The sequence below is a fragment of the Haemaphysalis longicornis genome, unplaced genomic scaffold (assembly GCF_048455015.1).
Source record: "Haemaphysalis longicornis isolate Haplotype H1 unplaced genomic scaffold, Haemaphysalis longicornis Haplotype H1 scaffold_4, whole genome shotgun sequence".
In the NCBI taxonomy this organism is placed as follows: domain Eukaryota; kingdom Metazoa; phylum Arthropoda; class Arachnida; order Ixodida; family Ixodidae; genus Haemaphysalis; species Haemaphysalis longicornis.
Window position 1 is genome coordinate 28,058,451 of NW_027526361.1, and position 13,009 is coordinate 28,071,459.

General features: G+C 47.4%; 1 protein-coding gene across 2 annotated transcripts in view; it reads right to left on the reverse strand.

The window, feature by feature from the left end:
• Positions 1 to 13,009, reverse strand: part of LOC144178402 (uncharacterized) — a 190,383-nt gene that overhangs the window by 9,091 nt on the left and 168,283 nt on the right. For both annotated transcript variants that reach the window (XM_077706228.1, XM_077706226.1), the window contains exons 3-9: positions 11,263 to 11,323; positions 10,803 to 10,990; positions 5,835 to 6,120; positions 5,439 to 5,520; positions 4,250 to 4,415; positions 3,976 to 4,141; positions 2,457 to 2,667 (exon numbers count right to left, since the gene is read on the reverse strand). In XM_077706228.1, the coding sequence (XP_077562354.1) occupies positions 2,492 to 2,667; positions 3,976 to 4,141; positions 4,250 to 4,415; positions 5,439 to 5,520; positions 5,835 to 6,120; positions 10,803 to 10,990; positions 11,263 to 11,323 (1,125 nt within the window). In that variant the 3' untranslated portion in view covers positions 2,457 to 2,491. The remainder of the gene's footprint in view (positions 1 to 2,456; positions 2,668 to 3,975; positions 4,142 to 4,249; positions 4,416 to 5,438; positions 5,521 to 5,834; positions 6,121 to 10,802; positions 10,991 to 11,262; positions 11,324 to 13,009) is intronic.

The window sequence follows — 13,009 nt, forward strand, 5'->3', positions numbered from 1 at the left end:
GTGAGTACCGGTAAGATGCAGCTGTCATACACTTTCTTCTTCAGGGACAATGGTAGGCTGCTATTCATTATCTGAGAATGTCTGCCATATGCACCCCACCCCATTCTGACCCTTCTAATTATCTCTGCCTCATGGTTGTGATCTGGGGTCACAACTTGGTCTAAGTAGATATATTCGCTTACCACTTCCACTGCCTCGCCACCTATCTCAAACCGCTGTGCTGTCCCGAGGTTATTGATCATTACTTTAGTTTTCTGCATGTTAATTTCCAGGCCCACGGTTCTACTCTGTTCGCCCAGTGCGGAAAGCATGCTTTGCAATTCGTCCCCCGAGTTACTTAGCAAGGCAACGTCATCAGCAAATCTGAGGTTACTGAGGTATTCTCCATTAACCCTTACTCCCACCTGTTCCCAATCCAACTTTCTGAATACTTCTTGTAAACATGCTGTGAATAACATTGGAGAGATTGTGTCTCCTTGTCTGACACCCTTCCTTATAGGTATTTTACTGCTCTCCCTATGGAGGATGATGGTAGCTCTACATCCATTGTAGATATCCTCTAGTATTCTTACATAATGCTCATCTACCCCCTGGTTCCGTAATGCCTGAATGACTGCTAGGGTTTCGACCGAGTCAAATGCTTTCTCATAATCTATGAAGGCTATATATAGGGGTTCAGTATACTCAGCGCACTTCTCTATCACCTGATTGATCGTGTGAATATGGTCCATTGTTGAATAACCGTTACGGAACCCTGCTTGTTCTTTAGGTTGACTGAAATCTAAGGTTGCAGAAATTCGGTTAGCGATTACCTTGGTAAGTACCTTCTAGACGACTGACAGTAAGCTGATCGGCCTGTAATTTTTCAAGTGCTTCATGTCGCCTTTCTTATGGATTAGGATGATGTTCGCGTTCTTCCAAGATTCCGGTACCATTGCGGTCATTAGGCATTGCGTATACAGGTTTGCCAGTTTTTCAAGTACAATTTCTCCGCCATCCTTCAAGAGGTCTACTGTTATCTGATCCTCACCAGGTGCTTTGCCCCCTTTCATTTCTTTCAAAGCCTTCCTTACTTCTTCGTTCGTTACTGGTGGGATGTCTATCTCCTCTGAGCTACTGCCTCGTTCGGCATTATCCTGTATGTCCCGGCTACTGTACAGATCCCTATAGAACTCCTCGGCCACTGTGACTATTTTATCCCTATTTGTGATGACATTGCCTTGCTTATCCTTAAGTGCATACATCTGATTTTTCCCCACGCCAAGACGTCTCTTCACTGCTTTCAGACACAATATATAAACCTATAATAAAGTCCCATGCATCGGACTCGCTTTAGAGCGGAAAATGTTTTTAACTCTGCAAACCAAACGAAAAACAACGTGACTGCAATTTTTTTGATGTCCATAGTTTCAAGGAAGACCGGTACACGCAGGAAACTGAAGGTATTTTTACCTAAGCAGCAGTTAAGAGATCGTGCGCAGGCATATTCCACGGAAACAAATAGAGTCTGTTTCAGTGCGCTGCTCTAGCAGGCGGCTGTGTTTTTGTGCGCTGTTTGGTCGCTGTGCTCATTTGTCGCGTGCTGTTTTGACGTGTCGCTGTGTTGACACTGTGCACTTTTGTCCCGTGCTCTTTTGTGGCTGTGCCCTTTTGTCGCTGCGCGCTTTTGGCGCGTACTGTTTTGTCGCGTGCTCTTCTGACGCTGTGGTGTATTGTCGGCGCTGTTTTATCCCCGTACCCTCCGGCCCTGCCAAAACCGGACACACTAGTCATGGCCCGGGATTACGCCAAGCCCAACCACGCACTGTATTCACACAGTCAGGCTCCACTACTTCCACCGCACACGTGGCGATCCCGTTTTTCATGCTACGTTTGTAAAGTTCTACCCAATCAGGACCATTCCTTCAAGGACTGCCGGAACAGAGCTCTTAGCAGAACACACAAGAACATCCCGTCTAGGTGAAATGGATTGTTTCTTCTCCAGCCACAATTTTGGCGTAAACACGTCCATTAATGTAAAATGAGTCCACGTGAGTCTTTAAACCGTGAAAGTTGCTAACTCCAAAGGTTAGGAACCCATGGAGTCGGAAAGCGACAACAACCGATTCACTTATGTAGCATTTACTTGTGAAACGTCGCAGACCACATTACCCAGTGTCCATACCCACCTTCACTCACACTTAATGGACCTATCTTAGATATCACAGACCCCAACGTCACTCACTAGACTGTCACCTTTCCAACAAACGCCCTTCACCAACTGCTCACCAGCATGGTGAAGATCATTTGATTTCAATCTGGTGTAGCGCGGACCCGGACATGGGCTGTGTAAATAACTTGTTACACCCTCTGTATCGAATCGCCCAGCTTGTAACGGGCGTACAGTACTTGCAGAGTAGGTCGTCTTTCTCCATGATCGAGCAACGCTGATAGTGTATCCAAGGAAGGGGTCGTACCTGTACAGTAACTGCACTGTCGGGATGCAGGGCCGCTAGCATTCGGCTCCGCCGAGACCCAGGCGCTCGTGCCGCCGATGGCGGGCACGCAGCCAGATGCAGCCGCCGGCGACTAGTGACGCCAGGAGCACAAGGGACAATAGGACAACCACGGCGGCCATCTTTGACGAGCTGAGGCACACCAGCGGAGCGCCTTCTTCGTGGTTGCTATCTGCACGGAAAGTGCGCAACAGCTCAAGATCACGTTATGGACTTGACAGCTCTTATATACGTCCCTTCGCCTGTTTCTTTTTCTTTTTTTTTCGCAAGCAGTTGATTTTCCGAACTCGCATGCAGAACTGCTGTTTTCGTCACTAGTTTCAGGAAGGATGTCCACGGTCAAAAAATTTGAAAGATATGTTAGAATCTTTTTTTTTTTTTTTCATTTGTACACCTTCCCCCTTCTTTCTCAAATTGCAACCGATCATTAAGGCTAGTGTAAGACAGCAACGTGGAAGGCTTTCATTTACGGTAAGTTACGGTATAGGATTGGATGCGTGCTTGACTTAACGGCCTCATCTGGGCACCGAATTGTTTTGCAAACAATCAAATAAATTCAATCACACCCAAGCAGCAAGCACGTTCTGAGAGATTTTTCATATTCAATTATGCTCTAAACTCAGCGTTTATTGAAGCTGGTGGAAACGTCATCTGCAGCAAAGCGTTCGCTAACTGGATGATAAGAATTGTCATTAGCATCCTTCTTCATCGAGTCCTTACAAGCTGAGAAGCGTCAAATCAGAGCTTTCTCCGGGCGAACGGAAATTCTAATGTATACGTTACTTAAAGGGGATCGGGATGGCGGAGGGCGGTTGGGGGAGGAAGGGCTGACCGGTACCTTATGAGGGCCAATCTGTCTTTCCTTACACAGCTCGATCCACCAGACCTGTGGCAGATCTTGCGACTCTTTGACCAAAGGATGACACACCATCGCCATTTGCTTCGGTCATTTTGGTAATAAAGTTGTGGCTTATTAGCATAGCAACATTTCGGTTACAATACGCCAAATTCCTTCATATTGTTTTCGCTTCAAATGTGTATACCCTTCCCCCTGTCGAAACACATCGACCGTGGGGATTTCTAATAACAGCTGTCTTCGCTTGACCACTCGCTGTTGTGTTTTTCGCGCCTGCATCCCCTCATAATCAATGTCATCATCCAGGGATCACCCATCGATGTCTAGTTTCGGTTTTGTGACACACCGCACTCTGCATGCACGAGTAATGTGGGTGTCCCACGAAGCGCAGTAGTCGCTCCTATTTATTCTCGCTATCTTCCATCTCATGACCCATGGTCGACGCACTGTTCGCCATTGTTCAGTGACAGACTCTTTTACGATTGCGTGCCACTATCGATTGCTACAAGCAGCAAGTGCCTTTCCTCAGGTAGTTTATGAGTGCCGTATTGAATATGTTCACAGGAGACTATAGTTAGTGCGGCACCGTGGCATGCAGGGCACTTGTCCCGGCTGAGGCCGTACCTACAAGGGGGAGGCCCTTCGCGTCGACATCGATGGAGGACGTCTTGACTTGGATTGAGTTGTAAACCTGCATATCCTGCAGAACGTAGCCGCTGCCGACGTCGCTAGGTCCAATGTCGCTTGTGTGTCGTCGGCGCAGGCGGCGCGTTGCACCTCCGCAGGATTCCTGCCGCGGGAGGGAGGTAAACGGTAATATGTTTTCCCATCGCTAAACCCTAAATAAAAATATTAAGAATTAAGGTGACGTGCACAATTCAGCGTGTGTTTCTCTTACGAATGGGCAAGTCTTATTGCAGACGACCACTTTGCACTGCAGGTGAAGGCTGTCCCTGTCGGGGAACTTGAAGGCTGCGAAGCTGCTGAAGACCACCTTCAGCCCCGTCGCCCGGGCCCCGGGCTGCTCCTTCAGGTCTGCCATGATGCTCGGATCCAGCGTGCAGCTGCGTCCCGTACAAGCCTTGTACATAAATATGCACTCGAGCTGGGGAAAATTGATACCGTGATTTATCGCCACAGATGTCATCAGAGTCAAGTGTAAGGCACACAGCCGATTAATCTTATAACCTTTATATAAAATATATCGTGACGCCAGGCTTACGCGCTGTTATGTATGATGCATGCGGTGTGCCTCCCCAGCGACTGCATTTTTATAGGGGAAACGAGATGCGAAGAGTCGTGAACACCATGTTGGGGTACTCCACACAACTTTAGCAGTTCTAAATGGACATGACATTTAAAGAAGCACACCGTTTTTTTTCGGACTCCAAAAAATCGGGCTTGCTGGATATTCCGGACTTTCCCCAGGAACCACCAGTTGACTCATATGAGTGATGACTCGCGGATTTTCCGGGCTGCTCTTTTATTCGGACTATTTTTCGTTTTTTCGTTCCCCTCCAGGTCCGAAAAATCAGTCGGCTACTGTATTACTAAGGACGAAGTGTAGAGTATCAGTGGGTTACGCCAAAATACATTTCTGCGACTTTCCAGGTATATGGATTGTCTTTTTTTTTTCTTTTTTGTGCACACACTGTTTATGCCTCGCAATACTTAAAGGTATCGTGAGGCAACCGATAACATTGTAAAGTGAGCCAACAAAAATGAAAGAGGGTCAACAACAAGAACGTATTTAGCGTTCTGTGGAGAAACGCACACACGCACGCGCTAAATGACGTGCCCAAAAGTCAACAATGTCATCACCTGTGTTTGTATCGCATGTTACAGTTGCCTCCATGTTGCATTTCACGAAAGTGTACTTTCTTTTTTCTTCGTGTAAGCAAAGTGTATTCTAACCGTTTACTCCTGTAATAGCCCGAAAATTGGCCGAGTATTATTATTAATAATTGATTAATAATCATTAAATTAAAATTAAAAGTTCCGTCACTGTGTACTAGTACTTCTGCCGTATCAGTGGCTTCCTAGTATGGCAGTGGTACACGTTAGACATGTCTTGAAGGCTTGCTCACCCATGTTTATCCGTCAGCTCCTGTTCCATCTGCTTGGAGCCGTCATGGGCAAAGCACTCGGTCACCCTGCTGTCCAGGCCGGCTGAAAATTTAACGTAGCATTAGTCATCGGTACGAGAATCTATCCACTATAAACACTACTTGCCTATATCAAACATCATATATCACTCGTGAACACCTCGTGATGTTCCCTTAGTAAACTTATCTCTGTGTCTTTGTGCTGTGTGCTGCTTAATTAACTGACATATTATGCAGGACAACAGTTAAGGCTGCGGGTAAAGCTTTATAGCACCTCCGGAGGTGGCAAGGCTGTCGCAGCATAGCTATGCATCTACGTGCATGTAGCACGATGCGTGCGGTTCAGTGACCGCGTTGGGCGTCCCTACACGCGTATACCTTTGTGGCGTATCTTGATGAGCATGGTCATGGGGTCGCCCACGTTGACGTGTCCGGAGAGAGGCTTCACGAGGGGCATACTTCCCCGCAAGATGTCCATCCAACCCTCCACGTCCGCAGATCCGCCAGCCGAGGACTGCGGCTTGGTTTCCGGCCCTCGGCCCAAGCGACCGGACACGAGCAGCGCGTCGCGCGAGCACCGCACGCGGAGTGCCTGGTCCCCGGCCTGCTGCACGTGCTGGTCCAACTGCACGTACAGCTCGGCCTCGTACACCAGATGGCCGTCCTGCAACGCAGGAAAAAATTGCTCAGGCTTAGCACTACTAAGTCCAGTTATTAGAAGCTAAAGCAAAGCCAATGCACGCAGCGTTTCGTGAGTTTTTTTTTTTTTTTTTTGCTTGACATTTCACAGTCTGCCGTCTAGCTATATCTACTGAACCATTGGCTTCATCCTTTGCCCAGCGCTGAATAGCAAGCACAGAAAGTCCATCCGGTGCGCCTTCATGGCGAGACTAGGGGACCAAGCGCAGTCTAAGCAGCAGTTTCATCCTCACCGAGTCGCATGGTACGGCAGTGGCGAGGCTCCGAGTGAGCGAAGCGTAAAGAAAGGAAGGCCCAGCTCTCGCGCCGGCGGCTGAGGTCACTTGCGACGCGATGAATAACCTTGAAAGATGTAGCGTAATTGAGTTTTCACTCCAAAGACGTCCGCTCGCTGACACCTTTCAATGCGACCACCTTCTTACCTCATTTTATCGCCGTCTCACCTGCCTATTGCAAAAGATAATTTTTGTTCCTGTGCATTTTTGAGTAATCTCACTGTCTTTTCAGCGTGCCCATTGGAGCAATTAATTAGTCTGAACTGTTTTTTTTTTCGGGAGTTCCAGGGCCCCATTACTGCCCGTGAAAGGAATTTGTGCCAAGAAATGAAATCGGAGACGTGTGGCCTCCCACGAGAGACAAAACGTCCTTCGACCAACTTTATCCTAATGAGAGAGCATTATGGCCCGTGGAGAAAAAGAGCCGCCATCGGGCATCGGCATCTGTAGCAAAGAAACGTCTCCTAAAATAGCCGAAGGCGCTAAGGCAATTAAGGGAAAGGTAATTTAGTAGAAAATTATATTAGGAAAATTTGGCATAGAATGGGAATCGAGTGCGAGTCAAGCACGTATGCTCGACACCTCTCCACGGATCTTTTTTTTATGTGGTATTTATTTCGCTATTATTCAATGTAGGGAACGATATTTACGACACATATTTGCAACTATGCATCAATTGAATATTTGCATCAGTTGAATAAAACATTAAAAACGCAATGAACAATTTGGTCTAAAACGGAGTGCAACAGTGAACTTATAAGCGGGGCATACCAGTCAAGACGAGAAGAATCATTCTGGTCGCAGACATCTTTAAGGTTAATGATCATTTGGCAAATGTGTGTTCTCGAAGAAACCATAGGCTTAGTGCGTCTATCCAGCATTCGCGTTTTCTGTAAACTATGCAGAGCGATTAGAAAGAAAAAAAAACATTCATATGGCACATCACTGACTGTGGGTGAAAGAAGATACCTTGCACTATGTGTAGTCAATTAAAAGTCTTTCTTAAGAGTTCTTTGGAGGACATCCCAAAAGAGTATGACATCCTTACGATTTATGAAGCAGTGATCAATCGTTTCCGGTGCATCGCACATGCGACAGTTCCGGTTTCCGTTCCGATTGTGCAGCCACGTCTTAACAGGCAGTTTCGGTATGCAGTTTGAAAAAGAATGTTTTTGTGGAAGGAGAAAGCGACACTTTACGGACACGTAAGAGCACATATGCTTTAGGCCAGTTAGAATAACCAGTTCCATACAGTGGTGCTGAGGAAAGCATAGAAATTAGGTCCTTGTAGAGTTTAACACGAGACGCACTGAACATACAATCTGGTGATAAACGAACTAAAAAAACCGTATTTAAGTGTACACTTTACAGATAAACCACTACAAACAAGGTATGGGCGGGAATGGTGATGAAAAAACCAAGATTAAGCAAAACATCGGCGAGGTTAACTTGCAAAAAAAAAGCGTAAATAAGATGGTGGTCTGAGTCCCGAAAAAAGAACTGTGCAACTGTTCGCCGCACAAAGAGATGGGTTAAGCCCACCCCGCCAGCGCAGACTGGTCTAAAAATGTTCTCCCGCCTCATTCGCTCCATGGTAGACGACCACAAAAGGTTGAGAAAACCCGATGGAACCGCTGTGTGTGATTCTGAGCCCAATGAGGAATTTTCATTACAGAGACCAATTTTGATGCCAAGAACATGTTACATGCCTGGGACCTTTCAAATATATACAGGTTATACGGCACGAAAGCCTGCGAATGCCTACGAAGGGTCTCAGCGCACTCCCTCTAAAAGCGGGCGCTGTGTCGGTAAGAGTCCAGCGGAACGCTGTGACGTTTAGGTGGTACAGAGGACGATTGCATCCCGGCATACTCGGTTGGTGTTGTTGCTCATGAACCACACCAAAGTCCGGAGCTCTTCAAAAGGTTGACTTTAGCACCAGAAACTAACCCGAATCCGTTTGTCACATAGAAAACTTTATCAATACCCGGCTTATCAGAGCAGAAAAAGGCCAAGCCATCAGCATACACAACACTAGTAGTTTGAGTTCGGTTCCGAGCATATGAAAACCCTGAATGCTACTGCATTGGAGCACACTGCGACATAAAGGCTCTAAATAGAGTGCGAAAAGTAAAGGCTATAGCAGGCAACCCTGCTTTACTGACGAATGTATAGGCACGGGCTTCGAAAGCTGACTGTTAACAATTAGGCGAATAGAGCAGTTACTATAACAGATAAGCGCTTCCTTGAAAACGACCAAACCAATGTTGGCCCGTTCCAATAAAGAAAACAACATTGGGTGAGAAACACGATCAAACGCTTTTGAAATATCTATCTTCAGTAACGCGAGCAGCTCATAGGTAATTACCTTTAGTAATTTACACATTTGCACAAACATCCCTTCAGTTCTGGCAGAACTGAAGGGCTCTTTGTGCAATGTGTACATTTGTCTGTATTGATCGGTCGCGCAGTCGACACGTCTGATGCTGCCCAATAAGTATGGACATGGCAAGCTGCGGGCAATTAGATATCTTCGGCTCCCCACCGAATAAAGGCGGACAGAGTCAATGCGTTGTGGCCTTCGACTTAGAAAACGTCGACAACCAGTGCACGCAGCTCTATATACAGCCAGTTCGACGTTGCTTGCCGTGGCCTAACGCTCTGAGGTAACCGCACGTGAAGCCTGAATTGAGGCATAACAACGTACTACTCCTGAGGATTGGCTACTGATGATTACAGCTGCCGCAAGAAGCTGACGGCCATTTCGCCAATTCGGATTTGGCTTCGACGTCACATACCCGCCATTGCAGTATCCTCACTCAAGGGAGGTTCGCTGATTACGGTGGCTGCAGCTGTCGTGCGAAGCTCACCCCTGATTCACTTATTCCAATTTGACCGCGACATCAACAAAACACCCTACAAAAACCGCACATACCCACTCAGTGGACATGGCAAAGGGGAGTGACAGCTTCCGTCCCAGGCTTATGGCCGGTTTCCCAATTGTCGCTGATTGTGACGTAAACATGCTTACTCGAACTCTTGGCGTTTAATTGGTCATTGATGCTTCCGCATTCACAACTTACAAGTGCTTATGTGTTTGGAGTTTTTTTCTTCCTCGCGTCAATGATCCCGCACAGACTCACACACACACACGCACACATACGCACAAACGCGACCTTCCAAGTGTTTTGCTTGAACATCCCACCGTGCTTCTCGGACACTCAAGAGACTATGAAAGCCCTACTTACCTGTCTATAGTCCTCAACGTTGTGTGAACGATCGTAAAGAAATTGCCACGGAGTGAAATTATGGTTCCTTAATTACCCTCTTTCTCTTTTGCGCGTTCTGTCTTTCCTTTCCCTTTTCCTTCATTGCTTATTTCAAGTGCTTCTTCTTCTTCTTCTTCGCTCCTTTTCTCATGTCTAGTTCGCCATCCAAACGCAGCTCGTGGTTAACATCGTTGCCTTCCCCGTTATGTTTTTCTTCCTGCCTAGGCTAAAATCTTAGAAAGTGTAACCCAGCATGATCTCGTTCTGGAGAGCCCCATCGACACGTCCCGGCCAATATTAGAAAACTTGCCGCAGTTGAGCGCGGTTAAACCAAATTTGTCCTGCAATATCACTTTCACCACGATAGACAAAACACTGCGAAACACAACACAGACGGTGCTCGGCGCAGTCGACGCTGTAGGCGCGAACACGCAGTAAACTTGAATGCAGACAGCGCCTCCTTGTATGATTTTCTGATGGCACGAGCCCTTACTATTCGCCCCCTCCCCCCCTATCCTGCTCTCGGCACCCCTTCTCTTGGGACTAACGAGCTGCTATACTCGGGAACAAGTTAAGAACGGCAAAAGCTAATGTACGGTATCACTCCGCCTAATCGACGAACCCGGATGTCAACGGGCGCGCGCGTATCGAAAGGAGATCGCTTTGAATGCGTGATATCGTCTGCCTTTTCTCACGTAGTTTGTTTGTCACCGCTGCAGTAGTTTATAGGCATATCAAGTCCAAAAAATCGCCGAAACGGCCCATGCCATGTTCAAAATATTCCCAGTAACGCGCTACTTGCCCCGCGCGAAGTAACATCCGGCTGCAGTGATGAGCCACAGCGTCAACTTCCGTTGTCGTTCTTAACTTGTACCCGAATATATCAGACGATATCACTGCGCAACCGCACTAGGCGCTGGCTCGACCTTGGCTGAACTTGAAGGTCAGACTGATTCTACGAGGCGTTTTCTGGGTTTGTACCCGGAGTGAGAGAGCGTTCACTTTAAAATCCGGATTGGTCACCGACGATAACACCCGCCTTCTCAGAAAGGGGTATACGGCGAGATGACAACTGGACTATACTACGGCCGGCAGCAGCTCACCTGAAGTTCTACGAGGCGCGTGCCGCACTCTCCCAGGGGCAGGCTGATGCGGACGCGGTCCCGGCCCATGCTCGGCTGGCGGCAGCGAAGTGGGTACCCCCTGGCGTACACCAGGCCGTGAAAGCCCGGCGGCAGTCGCAGCGTGGCCGACAGCCGATCACGCGTGCACGCCGCCGCTTCCACGCCCACTGGAGCGTTCACACGGGGAGGAGGGTGAGCAGCGGTCGCACACGGGTGCAGCATCTCCTCTAGCTAAGGTTAAACGAGGTTAGGGTCAAACGGCAAAACCGGCTGCGCCATTGGCTGCTCCCCGTTACGTAATCGGCTAAGCTGAATGAATAGACCTTTTTTTTTTTTTTTTTTTTTTGAAATCGCGGTTTCGTTTACAGTAGTGCTGAAATAGAATGTCACTGTGAGGCATAATTACTTAGCGCAGCAGAAGTAACATTTGGGTACTCACCACTCGGAGTGCGGTCTCTTGCCTGTGAATGGACTTCATTGGACGAGGCCAACGACTCCACCTGCGTAGCGGTAGAGTTAAAAACATCGAGGATTACCTACTCCTTTGGGGGTGTGGGGGAAATATCGATCAAGGTGACAAGTGGCGGCTGTGTGCTCATTGTGTCCTTCTGCGAGGAAAGAATGATCCTTTTCCTCAAAAGGGACAACAACGTGTCATTCTACTGTTCACACATCCACCGCTCTCTCTCGATCCCTGAGCGAAATCACTTCTTTGCTCCTTCCGAAAGGCCGACCCACCACTCGGTCGGCAATGATAAGATCGCGGTGACCATGACGACGCATCGTGCCAAAATTTTGCTGCGGCCAGTATACATGACGTTTTATTAAAAATGGCGCACATTGACCTCTGATGAATAATTGTGAATCGAAGCTGATCCCCAATTCGTCGCAGAATCGGAACAGTTCACCATTGAATTCATAATGTCGGTCACCTTTTAGCTTATTAAGGTCATTGTTCCTCCTCCTCCTCTCGAGACGAGAACTGTACAACTGTACAACTCTTCCCCTCTGGAGGGACGATTCCGTGTCCCCTACTCCTCACTCGTGAGGGAACGAGAGGCGGATTATCTTTTGCTTAACAATTTCTGCCTTGGCGACGACGATGGTCGCGAAAGCTAAGGGGTTGGGCTGCTAACCCCGGTGGCCGCTTTCCAGACGGAGGCGAGATGCGAAAAGCACGTGTGTCGACAATCTGGCCCACATTAAGGACCCCTGGGTGATCAAAATTAACCGCTAGCCCTTCACTACGTGCCTCATAGTCTAGGTCTAGCTCGGCGCGCTAAACCCATGCCTGCACACTAACCGCTTCGCTGATAAAAATCAGCCCGTAAATAAACATTTATGAAAGCACTCATAACCCCTAAGCAATGGATATACCATTTGTTATCCTCGCATGAGATCGGTAACCAGTTGGGTTTCTTGTGTCACCGCGTAACAACCTACACACGGCGAGGCCATTATCGAAAACTTCAAAGCGCACAAAAAGTCATCATCCTATGCGCAGGCTGGAATAAAAAGGGTATTTGTAAAGGATTGATATAATAAATTCCGGTTGATATACTAAATTCTGATGTCCACCACACATCACTTCAGGTTTGCTCCTGCTCCTTTAACGAAACAGGAATAAAAATCTTTCGCACCGGACTTGTGGTGGCTGACCACCCCAGTTCCAAAATTTTATTTTTCCAGTCCACATGGGCGCACACATGTTTTGAAGGAGCTCTGAAAATCTTTCTAAACACAATATAATTGCTGCCGGTTTTTCGACCTACCTCACCTGATGCACTCGTGAAATAAATCTGGCCATGAATCGCAATGTCTAGTGGAAGCTCATGTTTGTCACCATAGCTTATAGTGTCGCGTAACGTAAAAATTGTAGCACATTGGCACGACGTTAAACGGCCATTTTCTCACTTTCTCGTTGTGCTTGGTGACAACCACAACGCCTGCATTTTTGTGCTGTACAATGTCCTTATACGTGCGAGATAAAATTGTTTTTTTTTTTTTTATCGCCTTTCACAATCCTGAGTTTTCAAAACTTGAATAACTTGCTTTGTGCTCTCTGCTATAGATAAATTTCGCTGTGTGTGTACAAGGCGTTTTCTACTGAGTGGTATTGCGCATATCTGTATTCTTCCCACCTGCCATGTTCCCATGTGCAACTTCAAATGACCTTCTTTGCGCGT